This window comes from Haliotis rubra, unplaced genomic scaffold (genome assembly GCF_003918875.1).
Source record: "Haliotis rubra isolate DU_JTF1 unplaced genomic scaffold, ASM391887v1 Scf862, whole genome shotgun sequence".
NCBI classification, from domain to species: domain Eukaryota; kingdom Metazoa; phylum Mollusca; class Gastropoda; order Lepetellida; family Haliotidae; genus Haliotis; species Haliotis rubra.
In genome coordinates, this window is record NW_025767593.1 from 101,859 (window position 1) to 127,335 (window position 25,477).

Below are 25,477 nucleotides of genomic sequence, written 5' to 3' on the forward strand. Positions count from 1 at the left end.
GACGACGAAGATGAAACATTTTGCTTACACTAGCGGCTAAAGATTTACAAATCATATCATTTTGAATAAGGTAAAGTATTTTATCGGCGGAGCTAAGTGAATGAAAGACACTGTCCAAATCTGTGGCTTGCTTCCAAAGCCTTGAACGGATATCATTATATAGACAGAATTCTCCAAGAAAATGAATTTCGTTTTCCACAACATTTGAATCACATATTTTACATATACGATCTTGCAACGGGTAGGTGGGCGGTGGAATCTGCATACATACAAACCTGGAGAAGTAGATAATATTTACACAAGCAGTTGATTGCGTAAGCCGAGGGAATGAAATAACTTTGATCTCTATTGATCAGGGGCCAATGTCGTTTGATGTGGATGGCTTCGGTTAATTTTCTTTTGGTAAAGTCAGGTTGGTTGGTTGTATTGTGTGTTCTGTCCAGTTGATTTGATGATTGGGTGCGATTGCTGATTTATTTACCCACAGATAAACAATGTATTGGTCAAAGCTGAAGCTGAATAACTAGAAAATAGGTTAGATAAACAAACATGTACGTGTAGAATTTGTTAACCTTGCGTGCTCGAATACATGGATAACCGACACCTTTTGGTGTGAGTCACGCATTGCTTGTTTTGTGAATGTTGCAAATGTTGCTTGACCATACAGTTTGTACACGTTCCAGTGATGTTTTTGTTGGGTGGGGTATATAGTATATATTCAGGGCTAGATAAAGCCATAACAGTCTTTGGAATTCTTGGGTTTAAACTCAAACTGCCTGTGACAGGAATTATTCCATAACAATAAGGGTCAAATGGCCCAAAGATTTACTGTCTAAACCAACATAAGGGAAAACACCTCGTCTGATTTATATCTAGACCCATGCAGGGAGAAGCAGAATAACAGAACGTCCATCTACAAGCGAGATGACATCAACTTGGCCTTAGTGTCGAGAATTATTCAAGTAGCTCCATCTTTGTGTGTCAACATTTCAGAACTTATCAATCGAACTCTTTCCAGTGAGGTTTTACACAGTGCCATACGAGTCATGCAAGGCTTCAATATGGAGGAAGTGTTGGAAGAGGATAATACACTTCAGTGGAAAAAAGTATGTCCAATGTATCACAACCATTTTACATTACCATTTGTTCCCGGTGGACAATTGACATGCATTTGCGTGTGTGTATGAGACAGTATTATCTCTTCGCTAACACTGATAATGGGCCAATTGAAAATTGACATGAGGGAAGCACTTATAGTAAACTATATTTATCAGGAATACGCTTATGACTACATGGCAGGTATAACCAACCGAATGTTTGGCCCCGTCCACTTGCTGAATGCTTTGGGTTCGTTTTAACAAGGGTTTACTGTAGTGAGAATCTTACAGTAGATTCTACCTGGAGTATAGATTTTTTCATGGACATGATTTCTGTCGTTATAAATCCTAACAATTACTGGCACGTCCTGTTTAAACAGTTCCTACCCTGCTTCACAAGTGCCTCCAGCTGTTAAATAGTTTGTAGTTGTTCTGGGAGTGGCACAAAATTAGTTGAAGTAGAATATATGAATAGTACAATACATGAAACATCCTACCGAAAACATAATATATACAGAATATATGAATAGTACAATACATGAAACATCCTACCGAAAACATAATATATACAGAATATATGAATAGTACAATACATGAAACAGCATACCGAAAACACTTTATTGTTGCGTATACTTGTGGCATCTAGAGGAACCTTTATGTACATTGCATCTGAATAAACCCTTCGACAACCCCCACATAAATATATTAACTGTTACCATGGTAACCTTGGTTTTATCGGAGTAAAGCACAAAAGTGAGAAATATGGGGAGGTACCTTTGATCTTAATTTGGAAGGCACATGTTGTTTCAAATCCGTGGTCGCTGCGTGCTGTGACTCTGAAGTCATGGAACGTTCCCACATTGGACAAACTGTAGGTGAGTGTGGGGGAAGAGGTCAGTGTTCCTTCGTTGTGTGTGATAAATCTGGTGCTATTGAAAGTGGTGGGTGTCGCTGATATCACGCTCGCTGTAGGATTTGGACAAAAAAGGTCTATTTGCTGCTGGGTACACAAACGTCCTGGACACCACAGTTAATGCTTTCCAATATTGCAGAAAGAAAACATCAACATTTCTAATACATACTAATGTCCAAAGCACAAACCGTATCACGTTTAGTACTTACTGTTGTATCAGGAAACACAAATCTTGCAGGTCATGCCATGTACAGTATTTCCAATCTAATGGTCAAGTTACAGGTCATGTTGTACATGTAACTCATGGTCAATCTTACAGGTCATGTTGTTGTACATGTAACTCATGGTCAATCTTACAGGTCATGTTGTTGTACATGTAAAGTATGGTCAATCTTACAGGTCATATTGTTGTACACATGGTTGTCATGTACAAAGTATGGTCAATCTTACAGGTCATGTTGTTGTACATGTAAAGCATGGTCAATCTCTACAGGTCATGTTGTTGTACATGTAACTCATGGTCAATCTTACAGGTCATGTTGTTGTACATGTAACTCATGGTCAATCTTACAGGTCATGTTGTACATGGTAACAGGTCATGGTCAATGGTCAATCTTACAGGTCATGTTGTTGTACATGTAAAGTATGGTCAATCTTACAGGTCATGTTGTACATGTAATGTAAAGTATGGTCAATCTTACAGGTCATGTTGTACATGTAAAGTATGGTCAATCTTACAGGTCATGTTGTACATGTAAAGTATGGTCAATCTTACAGGTCATGTTTGTACATGTAAGTAAAGTATGGTCAATCTTACAGGTCATGTTGTTGTACATGTAAAGTATGGTCAATCTTACAGGTCATGTTGTTGTACATGTAAGTATGGTCAATCTTACAGGTCATGTTGTACAGCATGGTCAGGTCATGTTGTACATGTAACTCATGGTCAATCTTACAGGTCATGTTGTTGTACATGTAAAGTCATGGTCAATCTTACAGGTCATGTTGTACATGTAACTCATGGTCAATCTTACAGGTCATGTTGTACATGTAACTCATGGTCAATCTTACAGGTCATGTTGTACATGTAAAGTATGGTCAATCTTACAGGTCATGTTGTACATGTAAAGTATGGTCAATCTTACAGGTCATGTTGTACATGTAACTCATGGTCAATCTTACAGGTCATGTTGTACATGTAACTCATGGTCAATCTTACAGGTCATGTTGTACATGTAACTCATGGTCAATCTTACAGGTCATGTTGTTGTACATGTAACTCATGGTCAATCTTACAGGTCATGTTGTACATGTAAAGTATGGTCAATCTTACAGTCATGTTGTTGTACATGTAAAGTATGGTCAATCTTACAGGTCATGTTGTACATGTAAAGTATGGTCAATCTTACAGGTCATGTTGTTGTACATGTAAAGTATGGTCAATCTTACAGGTCATGTTGTACATGTAAAGTCATGGTCAATCTTACAGGTCATGTTGTACATGTTGTACATGTCAAAAGTCATGGTCATGGTCAATCTTACAGGTCATGTTGTACATGTATGGTCAATCTTACAGGTCATGTTGTACATGTAAAGTCATGGTCAATCTTACAGGTCATGTTGTACATGTAAAGTATGGTCAATCATGGTCAATCTTACAGGTCAATGTCATGTTGTACATGTAACTCATGGTCAATCTTACAGGCATGTTGTACATGTAAACTCATGGTCAATCTTACAGGTCATGTTGTACATGTAAAGTATGGTCAATCTTACAGGTCATGTTGTTGTACATGTAAAGTATGGTCAATCTTACAGGTCATGTTGTACATGTAAAGTATGGTCAATCTTACAGGTCATGTTTGTACATGTAAAGTATGGTCAATCTTACAGGTCATGTTGTACATGTAAAGTATGGTCAATCTTACAGGTCATGTTGTACATGTAAAGTATGGTCAATCTTACAGGTCATGTTGTACATGTAACTCATGGTCAATCTTACAGGTCATGTTGTACATGTAACTCATGGTCAATCTTACAGGTCATGTTGTACATGTAACTCATGGTCAATCTTACAGGTCATGTTGTACATGTAACTCATGGTCAATCTTACAGGTCATGTACATGTTGTACATGTAATCTTACAGGTCAACATGTAACAGGTCAATCTTACAGGTCATGTTGTACATGTAAAGTATGGTCAATCTTACAGGTCATGTTGTACATGTAACTCATGGTCAATCTTACAGGTCATGTTGTACATGTCATGTCAATCTTACAGGTCATGTTGTACATGTAAACTCATGGTCAATCTTACAGGTCATGTTGTACATGTAAAGTATGGTCAATCTTACAGGTCATGTTGTACATGTAAAGTATGGTCAATCTTACAGGTCATGTTGTACATGTAAAGTATGGTCAATCTTACAGGTCATGTTGTACATGTAAAGTATGGTCAATCTTACAGGTCATGTTGTACATGTAAAGTATGGTCAATCTTACAGGTCATGTTGTACATGTAAAGTATGGTCAATCTTACAGGTCATGTTGTTGTACATGTAACTCATGGTCAATCTTACAGGTCATGTTGTTGTACATGTAAAGTATGGTCAATCTTACAGGTCATGTTGTACATGTAACTCATGGTCAATCTTACAGGTCATGTTGTACATGTAACTCATGGTCAATCTTACAGGTCATGTTGTACATGTAAACTCATGGTCAATCTTACAGGTCATGTTGTGTACATGTAAAGTATGGTCAATCTTACAGGTCATGTTGTACATGTAAAGTATGGTCAATCTTACAGGTCATGTTGTTGTACATGTAAAGTATGGTCAATCTTACAGGTCATGTTGCATGTACATGTAAAGTATGGTCAATCTTACAGGTCATGTTGTACATGTAAAGTATGGTCAATCTTACAGGTCATGTTGTACATGTAAAAGTATGGTCAATCTTACAGGTCATGTTGTTGTACATGGTCAATCTTACAGGTCATGTTGTACAATAACTCATGGTCAATCTTACAGGTCATGTTGTACATGTAAAGTATGGTCAATCTTACAGGTCATGTTGTTGTACATGTAAAGTATGGTCAATCTTACAGGTCATGTTGTTTGTACATGTAAAGTATGGTCAATCTTACAGGTCATGTTGTACATGTAAAGTATGGTCAATCTTACAGGTCATGCTGTTGTACATGTAACTCATGGTCAATCTTACAGTTAATCATGTTGTACATGTAAAGTATGGTCAATCTTACAGGTCATGTTGTACATGTAAAGTATGGTACAGGTCATGTGTAACTCATGGTCAATCTTACAGGTCATGTTGTACATGTAAAGTATGGTCAATCTTACAGGTCATGTTGCTGTACATGTAAAGTATGGTCAATCTTACAGGTCATGTTGTACATGTAAAGTATGGTCAATCTTACAGGTCATGTTTGTACATGTAAAGTATGGTCAATCTTACAGGTCATGTTGTACATGTAAAGTATGGTCAAACAGTCATGGTCAACATTAACATGGTCAATCTTTGTCATGTTGTACATGTAAAGTATGGTCAATCTTACAGTTAATGTTTGTACATGTAAAGTATGGTCAATCTTACAGGTCATGTTGTACATGTACATGTAAAGTATGGTCAATCTCAATCTTACATGTTGTTGTACATGTAAAGTATGGTCAATCTCACAGTTAATGTTGTTGTACATATAAAGTATGGTCAATCTTACAGGTCTTATTGTTGTACATGTAAAGAATGTTCAATCTCACAGGTCATGTTGTTGTACATGTAAAGTATGGTCAATCTTACACTTAATGTTGTTGTACATATAAAGTATGGTCAATCTCACAGGTCATGTTGTTTTACATGTAAAGTATGGACATACGTACAGTTAATGTTGTTGTACATGTAAAGTATGGTCAATCTCACAGGTCATGTTGTTGTACATGTAAAGCATGGTCAATTTTACAGTTAATGTTGTTGTACATGTAAAGCATGATCAATCTTACAGTTAATGTTGTTGTACATGTAAAGTATAGTCAATCTCACATTTAATGTTGTTGTACATGCAAAGCATGGTCAATCTCACAGTTATTGTTGCTGTCCATGTGAAGTATGGTCAATCTCACAGGTCATGTTGTTGTACATGTAGAGCATGGTCGGTCTTACAGTTAATGTTGTTGTACATGTAGAGCATGGTCGGTCTTACAGTTAATGTTGTTGTACATGTAAAGCATGGTCGGTCTTACAGTTAATGTTGTTGCACATGTAAAGCATGATCAATCTCACGGTTAATGTCGTTGTAAATGTAAACTATGGCCAAGCGCGCAGTAATTTTGTTGTACATGGAAAGTATGTTCAATCTCACAGGTCATGTTGTTGTACATGTAAAGCATGGTCAATCTTACAGTTAATGTTGTCATACATGTAAAGTATGTTCAAGCTCACAGGTCATGTTGTTGTACATGTAAAGTATTGTCAATCAGACAGGTAATGTTTTTTTGTATAAATCATGGTCAAGCTCACAGTTAATCTTCTTGTACATATTAATGTATGAGAATGTTCCTACAGAGAAATTAGTCCATGGTATATGTTCTCGTGGTAAGGGGAGCGATATTGGCTACTTTGTTGTTAACTGAGATACTCGTACCACGCGCAATCATTGTTACTGTACTTATCAGTTAAAGTTCAAGAGAAAATATCTACCGCATCTTCAGAATACGGTGCTGATGGTTGATGTGATTTGTAAATACTAGAGACAATACTGACAGTTACAGTACATGTACATAAGAAATACTTGAAACAATATAAACATTGCATTAAACACTCGCCTACATCGCTGGTTTGGATGTACCGACAACGGTTCTGTGATAACATAAGAAGACTTAAGCCCATATTTTCTACCTCTGACATTGATCTGGAACTTGCACTGAGAACTTCGACCAGCACCATCCGTGGCTTCATAAGTTACTTCTGTGTTCCTCCACACTGGGTCCGCTGGATTGAAGCCACGTGGAAGGATAAAACCTTTCATGCTAAGAAAGCCAGAGTTGTCTTGAACGGAGGGGGTGGCGATGCTTGGTACCTGCATCTTGTTGATCGTGATGTTCCTGTCACCGTCACAGTTGGTAAACACCGGGGGGCTTGTATCTAAATACAACAAACAAAATCAATTAATGACTACCTTCACGTATAGGAAAACCTGAATCCAATGAATACCGTCACATACAGAAAAAACTTCCATCCAGTGATTACCTTCACATACAGGAACACTTCCATCCAGTGATTACCGTCACACACAGAAACACTTCCATCCAGTGATTACCGTCACACACAGAAACACTTCCATCCAGTGATCACCTTCGCAGACTGAAACACTTCCATCCAGTGATTACCTTCACACTTCCATCCAGTGATTACCTTCACATACAGGAACACTTCCATCATTGATTCACAAACAAACACTTCTCACACACAGACAGGGAAACGTCCACCCAGTCATTACCTTCACATACAGATAACATTTCCATCTATTGATTATCTTAACATACAGGAACACTTCCATCTACTGATAACCTTCACATACAAGGGCATTTCCATCCAGTGATTACCTTCACATACAAATACACTACCATGCAGTGATCGACTTCACACACAGAAACAATTCCATCCATTCATTACCTTCACAAACAGAAACACTTCCATCCATTCATTACCTTCACTCGTCACGATATGGCTGAAATATTGCCGATGTGACGTTAAATTTTAACTCACTAACTCACTCATTACCTTCACACAAAGCAACACTTCCACACAGTAATAACCTTTAGATGCAAGAACACTTCCACCCAGTGATAACCTTAATTAGATACAGGAACACTTCCACCCAGTGATAGCCTTTAGATAAAGGAACACTTCCACCCAGTGATTACCTTCACATACAGGAACACTTCCACCAAGCGATAACCTTTAGATACAGGAACACTTCCACCCAGTGATAACCTTTAGATACAGGAACACGTCCACCCAGTGATAACCTTTAGATACAGGAACACTTCTACACAGTGATAACCTATAGATACAGGAACACTTCCATCCAGTGATAACCTTTAGAGACTGGAACACTTCCACCCAGTGACAACCTTTAGATGCAGGAACACTTCCACCCAGTGATAATCTTTACATACAGGAACACTTCCACCCAGTGATTACCTTCACATACAGGAACACTTGCATCCAGTGATTACCTTCACATACAGGAACACTTCCACCCAGTGATTACCTTCACATACAGGAACACTTCCACCTATACAATGCCTTCACATACAGGGGCACTTCCATCCGGTGATTACTTTCGCACACTGAAACACTTCTCACACACAGAGAAACGTCCACCCGGTCATTACCTTCACATACAGATAATATTTCCATCTATTGATTATATTAACATACAGGAGCACTTCCATCTACTGATAACCTCACATACAAGGGCACTTCCACCCAGTGATTACCTTCACATATAAATACACTACCATGCAGTGATCACCTTCGTATACAGGAACACTTCCATCCATTCATTACCTTCACACAGAGAAACACTTCCATCCATTCATTACCTTCACACACAGAAACACTTCCATCCATTCATTACCTTCACACACAGAAACACATCCATCCATTCATTACCTTCACACAAAGGAACACTTCCATCAAGTGATAACCTTTGGATACGGGAAAACTTCCACCCAGTGATAACCTTTAGACACAGGAACACTTCCACACAGTGATAACCTTTAGATACAGGAACACTTCCACCCAGTGATAACCTTTAGAGACAAGAACACTTCCACCCAGTGATAATCTTTAGATACAGGAACACTTCCATCACGTGATTACCCTCACACACAGAAACGTTTCCATCCAGTGATAACCTACAGGAACACTTCCATCCAGTGATTACCTTTAGATACAAGAACACTTCCACCCAGCGATAACCTTTAGATACAGGAACACTTCCACCCAGTGATAACCTTTAGATACAGGAACACTTCCACCCAGTGATAACCTTTAGATTCAGGAACACTTCCACCCAGTTTTTACATTTAGATACAGGAACACTTCCACCCAGTGATAACCTTTAGATACTGGAACACTTCCACCCAGTGATAACCCTTAGATACAGGAAGACTTCATAACAGTGATTACCTTTAGATACAGGAACACTTCCACCCAGTGATTACCTTTAGATACAGGAACACTTCCATCCAGTGATTACCTTTAAATACAGGAACACTTCCACCCAGTGATTACCTTGACACACAGGAACACTTCCACCCAGTGATAACCTTTCGATACAGGAACACTTTCACTCAGTAAGTACCTTCACATAGAGAGTGAGTAAGTTAAAATTTTCATTCACAACGGCAGTATTTCAGTCATATCGTGATGACAAAAAGTAATGTACCTAGAATAAATATTTTTATACTTTTTTACAACCTGTCAGCGAATGACAGTATAACGACCAGAATATCACAAATGGTGGGACATACTCGTCCATTATAACCAGTACCCCCAGAAGCTAGTCAACAATATCATCACAACCACCCTCAACCCAAGAGATAAACCACCCCGCCGGCAATCAGCACCCTTTGTAATAAGTATCCCGTATGTCCCAGCAGTCAGCCACCAGATAAGATGACTCCTTCAGCAGCAAGCAAGGATAGACGTCCTGTTCCAAAAAGGCAAATCCATCCACAACCTCCTCCAAGCCACAGGCAAACCACCGTCAACAACAAAAGATGACCCCTCGGGAGTAGTCTACCAGATTCGTTGTCAATGCGGAGACTTCTATATTGGTGAAACATCCCGCCCGCTCCCACTACGAATCAAGGCACATAAAGCGTCAGTCCAGAAAAACGACTCCAAATCCGCCATAGCCGACCACACCCAAGCCAACCCTAACCATGCCATCCTATGGAACAACATTGATATCCTGGAAATCAACCGACAAGACTACAAAATTAGGAAACTCCTTGAAGCCTTAAACATCCAACGCCACAACCCCACCATGAATCGAGATCAAGGTTATTTCATCTCGTCAGCCTATCACCACCTAATCAAAGACCACCACCAGTAATCCTTCCTTACCTCCTTTGTCCATCTGGCTTCCATGCTCCCCCCTTTGTGCTTGTAATCACAACTATTGTACGTCAACTCATTAATTGTATAAACTCAACTCTAATCACAATCAATCACTCTGTACATCAACCTCCTCTGCTGTAATGACTTATCAAATATCCAATGTACATCAACCTTGTTAATTGTATATACTCACTATGCAGCTATGTATATATTCTCCTTGCTTCAATTGTTGTATCACTTGCTTGATAACGGTGTTAGTACCTACACCGAAACGTCGCACTCATTGCAATAAAGAAGTTGACTATCCATAGAAATCAGTTTTTCTTCAATTACAGAGCATGGTCAAGCTTTATGAATCAAATCAATTTCCTTGAAGAAAAACAAGAATTAATGAGGACGTGAATAAAAAAAGATCCTTTATGGATAAAACTGTGAAATATCAATCATTTGTGATGGATAAAACAATGCAGTTAAGCAGGACATGCTTGACTGTGATGCTTTCATCACAAGGGCTGCAAAATGGAGGATCTTCGCCTTTTAATAAATATTCATGTGTATAGCTTGGGTAGTATACACGATGGTGGTACTGGATCACATCCCCCTTTGGCATTCTTTATGGTCGAATAATACCCCATCAATGGTTGAAAAATAGAGAAAACGACGCCAACCATCGTTTGATTTTTCCCCGTATTTTTTGTGAGGGAGGTAACACCGTACCGTTGGGTACGATGAATATTTCCTCTCGCATGATTCCCCTGTGTGGTCCGTCCTTTAGACTATACAAATGGGGTTGGCCTTCTTTGATATCCACTCAATCGATACTGTACATTTTGATGTACAAGTACATTTTTGACGCGTTGCCGACTATCACCCTCGTGTTCGCCGGGCTGGTATAAATACCTCATGCGTCTTTCGAGTATCCCTGCGGGCTGTAGTAAATCTTATCCATTATATTGTTTTATTCATATTTCTCCTTTAAATACAACTGGATCCATCGTTAACAACGATGTTTTGTTCATTCTCAACCCATATATCCTATGCTTGTCACTTCTCAGAGTGTTCATTTCAAGTTTGTTCACGTTTTGAATTGTTCATGTTTGATCTGTTTTTTCACGACGCATTTCTTTACGCCCTTGGCCTTTCTTATCTCGCCGCTCTCGGCTTTCTTGATGGAATAGATCTTAAGTCTCAATCTGACGTACTTGTCAATACGGGTCCCTGCACATTCCTCTTTCATTTTCACGAACACCTTTTTTTCACTTGGCTGTGCTCCTTGGGGTATTCGCTCATATCGTAAATGTCTATTTTTCATGCCATATCTGCGTACATGTCCTCGGTACAAATTTCCATCGTTAATGAATCTTTTTCGGTGTACAACACCTCGAACCTATCACCATACTGCTTCTCGAATTCGTTGTAGTAAAAGTCGTACATCAAGTGTTTGGACAAGTCGAGAATGCTCATGCCGACGTATACGGGCTGGCTGAACTTGATGTGACTCATGGCCATATGCAACGCCGCCAAGTCGTTGTGGAATAGCTTGTTTCAGTTAAAGGCCAGGCTCGCTATGAATTTTCTCAGTTTTTTTTTTCTTCATGGGATCTGACTAATTTCACATTGACACGCTTCCTCAAATTCTCCATGGTTTTGCCGAATGCCGAGTTGTTCATGAACTTCACTGGATTCTTTTGAAAAATCGCTGGCGGCCCATTTTCATAAATCCGTGCTCACCTTATGTAAGGCTCCATCCAAGGACTTTGATCGAAGTTGAGAAATGTGTATTTTCTTAAGCTTCATGCCCAGCGACAGGTACAGCTGCAGGTTGTGATAGTGAACGATAGATTTGGTTTACGTTCGGTACGAGTTGTTCCACGTCGGCCAGTTTGTTATTTCCCAGCAGGTTTTGCTGATATTCGGACATCCAGTCTGCATCAACCGTCAATCGTTCGGGAGCAAATGGATAGCTGTAGTGCGACTGTGTGTAATTCTGCAGCGTATTCCAGGTTGACTTCCAGTATGTAGCCGGAGTCCGGCGTGATAACATTGACATCAACATCATGGGAGGCCCATTAGAATCGCAAGGGCTGACTCTTGGCCCTGTCATACAGATTGTTTTTGGGGAGATAGTAAATGTGTTTTGATGGCTGGCTGGGTCGCGGCTCTGCACATATTTGTTGTTGGCCTTGCATACCGTTTAGTGGCCATCGAAATGCCACATCGCAGGCCTTTCTCAAAAACAGGTGCATTATCATATTCTGTCAACAGTTTCAACTCTACACCAGTCTGTTTCAACGATGCGTCCCATGATAGCCCCAGGCTGGAGTAATACCACACTAGGTCAAAGGCTATACAGTTTCGACCAGGTTTTTCTGAACATCTCAAACAAGTCGGCAAGCAGCAGCACCTCAGTTTTCAAGTACAGATCGTGGTAGTCGCCTAAATTCAGCCGAGTTTGTCCCACACCTCGATGGCATGCTGGTGATCATCATCGGTTATTTTTTTATTCGATTAAGTAACTGTAAAATGATTCGATGGGAGACATTTGCGTTTCGGCGAATCTTGACGAGTCGTCCATGTGTTCATACGGGTACACACCCTTCCTCAGCAGCAGAGGTCAAGTCGCCGCATCGGTTTTGATTTGTTATGGTGAAGGCATTCGGGTCGTTCTGTTTCACAAAAATGTCCAGCGACACAAGCAGAAATTTAATGCTGTCTATGAATTTCAGTCAGCCCAGTGAGAACGAGATGTATGTATTTTCTCATGTTGTTGGGAATGCAGGTGATGTCGCCGTCGATCTTCAAGATGGCCTGCATGATTAAGTGAGAATCGTACACGTGGAAGTTGTGAAACACCATGGGGATTTTTTAATGTTTTGGGGGTTATTCTAAGCGTCAAGTTGCACTCGTTGTGCGTTGGTGCCTCTGTACAGAATCATGATGTTACAGTGATCTCTCACCGAATCGCGCTCAAGGTGTGACCGATGAACGGATCTGCGTCAAGATTTTCGCACAAGTACGACCAACATTTCAGCAGAATGTATATTTACGTCATGACTGACCTCATGGTCTCTCCCGCTTGTCCGCACCACCCTCGGTGCTCCTTTTATTGCCTTTGGATAACATTTGCTCAAGCAGGTCGTCACACTCCATCTTACAATACGTTAATCGAGTTTTTAATCTAAAATAATAAAATCAAAACAGAACGATATGAATGTCAGGTGAAGAAGAATGAACATTGCGAATATCACCTTGCTTGAAGTTTGCTTGAGTTTTGCTAAGCAGCTGCTTGATTTTGCTAAGTAGTTACACCACTGGTTGATCCATTTTCAGGAGGAGTTTGGCGTGTTTCGTTTCAGCCAGCAGTTTTTTCACCCGGTCTCGCTCGGGTTTGGTGAGAATCATGTCATTTTCCCGCAAGGAAACAAATCCCTGTACTTGCAGTGGAACAGGGCCACCCATTGCGTCTGTTACCAGAGGTCTTTCTGTACTGAGTTGAATTTTTGCGTCAGCACCCAAACGCTGTTCTCCATGTGACAGCCTGAGAAAGCCAGGTATGTCAGCATGTCTCTCTTTGTTAGTGCTGCAGTCATCCATCCAGATTGTCACGTCATGGAGACAGAGATCCTTGACGACAGCGTTGATTTCCGGCACCCGCTTTATTGCCGGCAGTTTTCGGATCTCGTCCCACTGGTGTTCGTTGGCCCTCATGCCTTGGATGAACAGCTGATTGGGCACGCCCTTGATGGTCACTTCCACTTTGGTGATCTCGGGTTTCCAATACGTTTTATAATTTTTGTACTCGAAATGATCAAAATGCCCTTCATCGATCGAGCCGGTACATTCCGATTGATGTTCCACAGCATATTGCTTTTATCCATGACGATCTTCCGGTGCTGAAGTACGCGATCATACAAAACGGACATCTTTCCCACATACTGGTTGCGAATCCGGGGCAGTTTCGAATTCGTGACCATGTCAAACTCCAGCGATGGTGTTGTCACTGGTGTAGCTGGCCATGTCGTTCGTTTTAATGACACTGTTTTAGTCGTTGAAAGTGAGTTGGTATTCCAGTCTGTTGCCCAGCGCGGCCTGGTAAAACAGCATTTGTCCCTCGAGAAACTCGAAGTTGAGGGGAATGCAAAACCAAATGCATCAGCTGCGGTCGTATTTGATCGAGCTCGTCTTGTGTCAAAGCGTACCTCACGCGCAAATTAGTCAAATTACAGTCGGGTAAACAAATGCCTTGATATACCATTTTTCACTGTTTGCTCTCAAGTAACTGAAAGACCCATCGCTGTCGCTGTCGTGCCACCAATAAACATAGGCTATCTGAGTGTGACCCTACATATTGACAATGAACGCTTGATTTCCCAGGACTCATCACCCTAGAAAATGCGCAACGAATGTGCTCTCCAGTTTCGGGGACACACGCGGATTCGACAAACCCGGCTTCGAAGGCAAGTTGTACACCTTGCATTTTCAACACGTACAAGCAGAAAGAAGTTACAGGCTCTGGTGAAGACGCTGCTGGTAGCCAAGGAGATTTAAACGATGTAGAGATCAGGCGTACTGCAAACAACACATTGTACCTTCTCATCTGCACCAATGACAACAAATGAACGATGATCTCACCCAAAATAGACTGGCTGCCAACTAGCACCTTTGTTTCGCCATATGCATATACGGAGGATCAGGATCATTATTTGACGAAAGTCATCAATAATGGCAGTGTATTAAATAGGCCAAAACCCCAGCCAGACATCAGACATCAGGTAACTTCAAAATGTTACCAGCCCAAAATGGATTTAATCACGCTAGACACCAAGAATTCACTCAGATGTATGGATAGCTGTAAATTTAGACCGTCCGTCAGAAATCTAGCCAGTCTCGGGCGGTCGGACGGGCCTTATTTCATACACTGATAATGGGATTATACTCGGGGCTTACGTTCCGTCACAAAGAAGGAGTGTGCTCTTCAGCCCCATATCAGTAAAGGTGTGTCACATGCTATCGCGTCCGCCGAGGCTCAATAATATGACTTTACAGTTGGTCGTCAAATTTGATAATGTGTTAACCATCTTAGAAATGATGCCACCAAATTCCATTATATACACAAACAGGCGATGTCAAAATTTTAACGGGGTTAAAACTTTATTAGACCCAAAATCATAAATATCACATTTGCACGATTTATATGCATAGAGAAACAATGTTTTACGTGAGTCTCGACAGGGTCACCATTACTTTGGATACAAAAATTTCACTAGCTAAGATTTTTCTACCCGATAGTTTACGGATTGTCGGAAAATCAATTGAAGACTATTTTGCTTCACCATCGCTTACACTGATCTCGGGGACACGCAATGATTCGTTAAACCCGGCGTCGAAGGCGAATTGTACACCTGCACTTACAAAACAACGTGTACAAATGATAAGAAGTGATATTACCCAAAATCGACTGGTTATTTGATATTACTCTCGCCTAACCCAATATATTTCTAAAGAATGGTTATGTGAGACACGATATTATGATACAAGTTTTGAGAATACCGGATCATACAGGCAATATGTTAGTACCTGCTGACTCATAAGCATTTTTGGTATGCGACGTACCCATTTTCCAATTGTATTTTTTTTAACATAAACATCAACGTTGTCGCATTTATGTACGGCCGGGATCAATCCCCTTTACAAGCCTCGAAGGGTTTCGTGTTCGTGAAGATCAGACTGCTGAAGACAATGCGATGGTGGAATGTATAAAGAACATAACGTGAAAACAACATTTAATGCCACACGAACTGCAACAGCCTGGAGAGAATGTGGAGAGGAATAGGACTATGAAGGATGCTCTGCATCAGCAAAACAATCACCTGAGGAGAAAAGTGGTGGTATGATTCATACTGCCTAAAATCATATTTATCTAGGGTTTTGAAGTATGTTTCTTATAAACAAACAGCAGATGGTTTTAAATCTTGAATTAATAGCTGAAGATTAATCAAATTATTCCGAAGACCTCTACACTTCCATTGTATTAAGATTGGCAAGCAGATCATGGTGCTTCAATCGGAGATCGTGAGCGAGAAGAAGGTCCTTTACTCTGTAATGGCAGCGATGGAGTGACCTCCATATCCAGAGGTTCAAAGATGTTATGAACCTGCAGAGGAACAGTCGATGGTGAAGGCGCCTCAACATGTTTGAAGCCCTTTGATTCTTTTTCATTGAGTTTTTATTTTTCCTTTTTTGAAAATGATGTATTTCTTTTCACATCAGTAACGGATTCAGGTTCAATTTCAGGCTCAGGCATAGTTGTTTCTGGTGTTGTTTCAGAAGACAGGATAGTTTGAGAAGCTGATGTGGATGAAGAAGACGTGACCCCAGCCTCAATATCGTATAGAATCGTCTGTACATTAGTGACTCTGTTATTTGCTGTTTGGCATCCCTGATCAACCTTTGGAGGTGAGGAGAAAACAGCAGCAGAGTATGACATTGCAGAAGTGGAAGTGGACTCCTTCTCTACCAGTTTCTTATCTTCTATAAACGAAATGTCTTTAGAGTACTTGATTGTTAGGATTTTGTTTTGGTTCACATAATACAGGCATGATTTTTAAAATGACATGTGGTCGCCGCTGCAGTTTGTACATTTGATGATATCTGTGCAGTTTGTACTGTCATGTTTCCTACTGCAGCGGGAGAAAACTTGGGAATTACGGCAAGATTTTGCTCCATGTCCAAACTGTTAACATTTATAACACAGGAGTGGATTTGGTACATACACATCAACTCCAATGTTGAAATACCAAGTTTTGATTGAAAAAGGTATCTTTGAAAGTGCAAATCTGAAAAGGTAGGTTTAAGTGTTTATAATTCTGCCACCATCTTTCCTTGAACCTTTTCACTGATGTTACACCTTGATTCTTCAACTCTGCTGCAATCTCCTCCTCATACATGTCTGAGAGACACTTCGCACGGTCACGCACAATGCCTCTACATGAATTTGAGGTTTTGTGCACTGAGACAACAATCTCAGTATTTGCAAAATGATGTGCTTTGAGCAGATTTAGAGACTTTTGTCTCCGTACACATTCCATTAGCAAGGAACCTGAGCGGAGACGGGTAACATTCTTCACGTTGCCACAAATGCCTTCTATTGATTTTGAAATTACAAAAGGGTTGATTTTGAGGAATAGACCATCAACACCTTCTACATCGAGAAAACGTGGCCTATAATCAGAACTGTGTACGGATTCATCATCCGAGGAAATAGCAGTATCAGTATCGACATACCTTCTCTAAGTTGTGGGTCAGACCTGTTAATTCTGGGATAGCCATGATGAAGGAAAATATTCAACATTCCTGCTAGCCACCAACCATGAAGTGACAAGCCATCTACAAACACCAGGGTTACAGGGATGCTATACTCCAGCAAAATGGACACAGGTAGCTATTTTTGCCAAACAGGGTATAGGTCAGGCTGTGTCTGCCCTTAACAGATCCCTTAAGACATACAGAACACAGAAGTCAAATTGGCCAGATTGGCCCACGACCAAATAATATATCAAATATGTGCAACAAAACTCACTTTGCATAGGTCCTGGCGAAACCAGCCGATTGATAAAGCCGGGCCCATTCTACAACCTGTCTTGGTGAAGTGAGTGGTGTGTTGGGCAACAGCAACAACTGGTCCTGGTTTCTCTACCCTCCCGCCAGACTCCTGTCCTCCACAGACCCAGGGCGCAGCCCACGGCAAACAGCTTGCAGAATTCGGTCACCTTTTACAGCCAGCAATGGGGTGTGGTGGACACATTTTACACCGTGTCCACACAGGAGTACCTTCCCATACAGAAACACTTCCACCCAGCATTAGCTTCAGAAGCAGAAACACTACCATCCAGTACCTTCACACAAGGGAACACTTCCACCCAGTGATTACCTTCAAACACAGAAACACTTCCATCCAGTGATTACCATCACATACAGGAACACTTCCACCCAGTGATTACCTTCACGAACAGGAACACTTCCACACAGTGATTACCTTCACACACAGGAACACTTAAATTCAGTGATTACCTTTACACACAGGAACACTTCCATCCAGTGATTAGTTTCACATACAGGAACACTTCCACCCAGTGATTACCTTCACGAACAGGAACACTTCAAGCCAGTAATTACCTTCACACACAGGAACACTTAAATTCAGTGATTACCTTTACACACAGGAACACTTCCATCCAGTGATTAGTTTCACACACAGGAACACTTCATCGAGGGATAAAACCGGGCCCATTATAACACAATATACAACCCGTCTTGGCAAAGTGACAGAAACATTTCCATCGAGTGATTACCTTCACATACAGAAACACCTGCGTCTTCTGCTTACCTTCAGACACAGGAACAATTCCGTCCTGTGCTCACCTTCACACATAGGAACACTTCCATCCAGTGATTACCGTCACACACAGGAACACTTCCATTCAGTGATTACCTTCACATTACGGGAAAACTTCCATTCAGTGATTACCTTCGAACACAGGAACACTTCCAATCAGTCATTACCTTCACATACAGGAACACCTTCAGCCAGTGATTAATTTCACACACGGGAACATTTCCAGCAAGTAATTACCTTCACACACACAGGAACCCTTCCACCAAAGATTACCTTCACACAACGGAACGCTTCAGCCTGTAATTACCTTCACACACAGGAACACTACACCCAGTGATTACCTTCACACACAAGAACACTTCCATCCAGTGATTACCTTCACACACAAGAACACTTCCATTCAGTGACTACTTTCACATACAGGAACACTTCCATTCAGTGATTACCTTCACATACAGAAACACTTCCATTCAATGATTACCTTCACATACAGGAACACTTCCATTCAGTGATTACTGTCACACACAGGAACACTTCCATTCAGTGATTACCGTCACACACAGAAACACTTTCATTCAGTGATTACCTTCAGTCACAGAAACACTTCCAATCAGCGATTACCTTCACACACAGGAACACTTTCATTCGGTCATTACTGTCACACACAGGAACACTTCCATTCAGTAATTACCATCACACAGGAACACTTCCATTCAGTAATTACCTTCACACCCATGAACACTTTCGTTCAGTGATTACCGTCACAAACAGAAACACTTCCATTCAGTGATTACCTTCACAAACAGAAACACTTCCATTCAGTGATAACCTTCAAACACTGGAACACTTCCATTCAGTGATTACCTTCACACACAGGAACACTTCCGTCCAGTGATTACCTTCACACACAGGAACACTTCCATTCAGTGATTACCTTCACACACTGGAACACTTCCATTCAGTGATTACCTTCACACACTGGAACACTTCCATTCAGTGATTACCTTCACACACAGGAACACTTCCATTCAGTGATTACCGTCACACACAGGAATACTTCCATTCAGTGATTACCTTCACACACTGGAACACTTCCATTCAATGATTACTTTCAAACACAGGAACACTTCCATTCAATGATTACCGTCACACACAGGAATACTTCCACCCAGTGATTACCTTCACACACAGGAACACTTCCATTCAGTGATTACCTTCAGACAGAAACACTTCCATTCAGTGATTACCTTCACACACTGGAACACTTCCATTCAGTGATTACTTTCAAACACAGGAACACTTCCATTCAATGATTACCGTCACACACAGGAATACTTCCATTCAGTGATTACCTTCACAGACAGGAACACTTCCGTCTTGTGATTACCTTCACACACTGGAACACTTCTATTCAGTGATTACCTTCACACACAAGAACACTTCCATTCAGTGATTACCTTCACACACAGGAACACTTCCACCCAGTGATTACCTTCACACACAGAAACACTTCCATTCAGTGATTACCTTCAGACAGAAACACTTCCATTCAGTGATTACCTTCACACACTGGAACACTTCCATTCAGTGATTACTTTCAAACACAGGAACACTTCCATTCAGTGATTACCTTCACACACTGGAACACTTCCATTCAGTGATTACCTTCACACACAGGAACACTTCCACTCCACGATGCTGACTTAGCGGTGTCTGAGTAGACGCAGGTGCGGTTGTCATCGGGAACAGGTGTGAATCCAGGTCTTGTACACCTGTAAGCCACAACCTTGCCCTGCTCGTAGCTGTCAAATATCTGCTCCGATCCCCCGGGAGTACCTGGATCCGGGCACGTCGCAGCTGATAAATATAGAAATCACACTATACCATCTTAATCATGTAATGGGAAACTTTTTCTGCGAGATGAAAAGAGTATACGTTGGGGTGGTATACCGATAGAAGTTAATATGAAACGTCAGATTTCTCCATATTTTCCCATCAGTACACACTGTTACGTCAATACCTCTATTGATGTAATTCCTACACTGGAACATTGCTAAACACCACACAGAAAACACAAATACACTCTCTAAAGGCACATTTCCAAAACACAGACGTACGCACGCACGCACGCACGCACGCACGTTCGTACGCTAAACATACATGCACAAACCACAGACACGGGCAACATAAAACGTCACACAAGTTCACTGGATTATTGAAAAAAGATAAATTTATTTGTATTTGGTAACTTCAACAATATTAGTAAATTCACATATTTATATGTAAATGTATAAATGTCTGATTATACTTCAAGATAGATGCCACAGCAGCAATTTACCTGTGATAGTCACTTCATCTCAATCTATTGTCACGCCATAAGTATTTCCCGGAGGTTAAAACAGTCATCTAATAATAATCATATGAATGAAAAACATACTTTTCAACTTTTTACATTTCCATTTTGATTTAATTTCTGCTTCAAGTAAGCAACGTCCCACAAGCAACACATACCTATGCAGGTGAGATTACCGAATCCCCATCGACCATTTTGAAGGCACCTCACAGTGTTGCTATTTTCAGTGGAAACTCCCGATGGCGTCGCCCCTGTTCTGCAACTGAACTGAAATGATTTCCCAAACGTTGACCCAATCGTTGCTAGGTTAGGTTTGTTAAATCCAGCGATGTCCTCCACAGGCCCACAGTCAACAACTGAAAGACATGAAGGTGTAAAACATGAATACCCTTTGTTATTTACACCCCACTTGGCATCGTTACATGACTAAATGCATTCTTCAAATGGTGTTTCTCGAACAACTAATATGATGACTTCAGACCACATCAGACCACACTGACCACAACACGTGCTGCACGTGTTGGAACTAAATATAGAAAGTCATTCTTCTCAGCAGCATAAGAGAAGATGTAGTTGACGAAACTGCCAAACATAATCATGTAACGAGCTGGTTTAAACATAATAACTTGCTGTGCAGTTTACTAATTAGAGCAATTACTGCCTGAAGAAATTTTGATCATATAATGTTATATATCACACATTTCATTACATGATATAACTCTTTGTTGCTTTCTGATGCCACGTTTGTTTGTAGATATCTACATGTCCAATTTAAAATATCACAAACGTTTCACGTCAACAAACAAAATAACTAAATTATCACCTGTCACTGTGACTGTTCATATTCAGGTAAACTCATCCACGGTATTGAAAAGTATATTTGTCTTCTTTTCCTCACGTCATCACTAACTTTTAGAGGTCAAGAGTAAAGTCAAGTGTTATTTTGCGCTGACGTCATGCAGCATCTTCTTGAAAATTGTTTTGAATGCACAAGAGCTTCTAAAAAGTGATCAAGTGTTACATATGGGATTACCCTTTCACCGCCTCGGTGACACATTTTTACCTGGACAGGTGGGGAAGTCTCCTTGTCAGGTATATGTCTTCGTCTCACTGTCATACATTATCTCACCTGGACAGATGGGTGTGCCGCCTTGTAAGGTATATTTAGTTGTCTCACTGTCATACATTATCTCACCTGCATTGATGGGTGTGCCGCCTTGTAAGGTATATGTCTTCGTCTCACTGTCATACATTATCTCACCTGGACAGGAGGGGGAGTTGCCTTGTCAGGTATATGTCGTTGTCTCACTGTCATACATTATCTCACCTGGACAGATGGGGGAGTCGCCTCGTAAGGTATATGTCTTCGTCTCACTGTCATACATTATCTCACCCGGACAGATAATGGAGTCGCCTTGTCAGGTGTACGTCTTTGCCTCACTGTCATACATTATCTCACCCGGACAGATGGGGGAGTCGCCTTTTCAGGTATATGTCATTGTCTCACTGTCATATATTATCTCACCCGGACAGATAGTGGAGTTGCCTTGTCAGGTATATGTCGTTGTCTCACTGTCATACATAATATCACCTGAACAGATAGTGGCGTCGCCTTGTAAGGTATATGTCTTCGTCTCACTGTCATACATTATCTCACCCGGACAGATAATGGAGTCGCCTTGTAAGGTATATGTCTTCATCTCACTGTCATACATTATCTCACCTGGACAGATGGGTGAGTCGCCTTGTCAGGTATATATCTTCGTCTCACTGTCATACATTATCTCACCCGGACAGATAATGGAGTTGCCTTGTATGGTATATGTCTTCATCTCACTGTCATACATTATCTCACCTGGACAGATGGGGGAGTCGCCTTGTCAGGTATATGTCTTCGTCTCACTGTCATACATTATCTCACCTGGACAGATGGGGAGTCGCCTTGTCAGGTATATGTCTTCGTCTCACTGTCATACATTATCTCACCTGGACAGATGGGTGAGTCGCCTTGTCAGGTATATGTCATTGTCTCACTGTCATACATGATCTCAACCGGATAGATGGGGAAGTCGCCTTGTCAGGTATATGTCTTCGTCTCACTGTCATACATTATCTCACCTGGACAGATGGGGGAGTTGCCTTGTCAGGTATATGTCTTCGTCTCACTGTCATACATTATCTCACCTGGACAGATGGGGGAGTCGCCTTGTCAGGTATATGTTGTTGTCTCACTGTCATACATTATCTCACCTGGACAGATGGGTGTGCCGCCTTGTAAGGTATATTTAGTTGTCTCACTGTCATACATTATCTCACCTGCATTGATGGGTGTGCCGCCTTGTAAGGTATATGTCTTCTTCTCACTGTCATACATTATCTCACCTGGACAGATGGGTGTGCCGCCTTGTCAGGTGTATGCCTTTGCCTCACTGTCATACATTATCTCACCCGGACAGGTGGGTGTGCCGCCTTGTCAGGTGTATGCCTTTGCCTCACTGTCATACATTATCTCACCTGGACAGATGGGTGTGCCGCCTTGTCAGGTGTATGTCTTTGTCTCACTGTCATACATTATCTCACCTGGACAGATGGGTGAGTCGCCTTGTCAGGTATATGTCATTGTCTCACTGTCACCGCATACATGATCTCAACCGGATAGATGTAAGGTATAGTCGCCTTGTCATACATTATCTCACCTGGACAGATGTGTCGTCCTTGTCAGTCATACATTATCTCACCTGGACACCTGGGGATTGGTGTGCCGCCTTGTCAGGTATATTTCTTCGCCTCACTGTCATACATTATCTCACCTGGACAGATGGGGAGTCGCCTTGTCAGGTGTATGCCTTTGCCCTCACTGTCATACATTATCTCACCTGGACAGATGGGGAGTCGCCTTGTAAGGTATATGTCTTCTTCTCACTGTCATACATTATCTCACCTGGACAGATGGGGGAGTCGCCTTGTCAGGTGTATGTCTTCGTCTTGATGTCATGCTTTATCTCACCTGGACAGATGGGTGTGCCGCCTTGTCAGGTGTATGTCTTTGCCTCACTGTCGCACATTATCTCACCTGGACAGATGGGGGAGTCGCCTTGTCAGGTATATGTCTTCGTCTCACTGTCATACATTATCTCACCTGGACAGATGGGGGAGTCGCCTTGTCAGGTATATGTTGTTGTCTCACTGTCATACATTATCTCACCTGGACAGATGGGTGTGCCGCCTTGTAAGGTATATTCAGTTGTCTCACTGTCATACATTATCTCACCTGCATTGATGGGTGTGCCGCCTTGTAAGGTATATGTCTTCTTCTCACTGTCATACATTATCTCACCTGGACAGATGGGTGTGCCGCCTTGTCAGGTGTATGCCTTTGCCTCACTGTCATACATTATCTCACCTGGACAGATGGGTGTGCCGCCTTGTCAGGTGTATGCCTTTGCCTCACTGTCATACATTATCTCACCTGGACAGATGGGTGTGCCGCCTTGTCAGGTGTATGCCTTTGCCTCACTGTCATACATTATCTCACCTGGACAGATGGGTGTGCCGCCTTGTCAGGTGTATGCCTTTGCCTCACTGTCATACATTATCTCACCTGGACAGATGGGTGAGTCGCCTTGTAAGGTATATGTCTTCTTCTCACTGTCATACATTATCTCACCTGGACAGATGGGGGAGTCGCCTTGTCAGGTGTATGTCTTCGTCTTGATGTCATGCTTTATCTCACCTGGACAGATGGGTGTGCCGCCTTTTCAGGTGTATGTCTTTGCCTCACTGTCGTACATTATCTCACCTGGACAGATGGGGGAGTCGCCTTGTCAGGTATATGTCTTCGTCTCACTGTCATACATTATCTCACCTGGACAGATGGGTGTGCCGCCTTGTCAGGTGTATGTCTTTGCCTCACTGTCATACATTATCTCACCTGGACAGATGGGGGAGTCGCCTTGTCAGGTATATGTCTTCGTCTCACTGTCATGCTTTATCTCACCTGGACAGATGGGTGTGCCGCCTTGTCAGGTGTATGTCTTTGCCTCACTGTCATACATTATCTCACCTGGACAGATGGGGGAGTCGCCTTGTAAGGTATATGTCTTCGTCTTGCTGTCATAGGCACAGTAGAGGGTTTTGTTGAAGGTGGAGCTATCCTCCTTCCTGCACTCTATAACCACCTTGCCCTTGAACGGAACAGGAGTTGTCGGGACAATGCGAACCGCCCTCTCCTTCTGGACATCAGTCCCTTGGCTTGTCTGTGCTGAGCAGGTAACAGCTGTAATGATGAAAGGAGAATGACACTGACAATATCAACACGGGCAATGGAACTGCTGTAATGATGAAAGGAGAATGACACTGACAATATCAACACGGGCAATGGAACTGCTGTGAGGATTTTGACAAATATATGTGAAAAAGTCAAAATGAATTGTGAAACACCAACAAAAACAGAATCATTGTTACAATTTTAAACTGAAGTGTTATTACATGGAAAGACAAATGTTTGAAGTTAAGGTCAACTGTTCATATGAACAGCGCCTCTTGCATATGCAAATGAGACACAACAC

General features: G+C 41.5%; 1 protein-coding gene across 1 annotated transcript in view; it reads right to left on the reverse strand.

The window, feature by feature from the left end:
* Nucleotides 1-25,477, reverse strand: part of LOC124262974 — a 152,182-nt gene that overhangs the window by 89,872 nt on the left and 36,833 nt on the right. Inside the window, 4 exon segments of the mRNA XM_046697591.1 lie at nucleotides 6,807-7,170; nucleotides 20,222-20,413; nucleotides 21,068-21,265; nucleotides 24,973-25,185. Coding sequence (XP_046553547.1) covers nucleotides 6,807-7,170; nucleotides 20,222-20,413; nucleotides 21,068-21,265; nucleotides 24,973-25,185 — 967 coding nt within the window.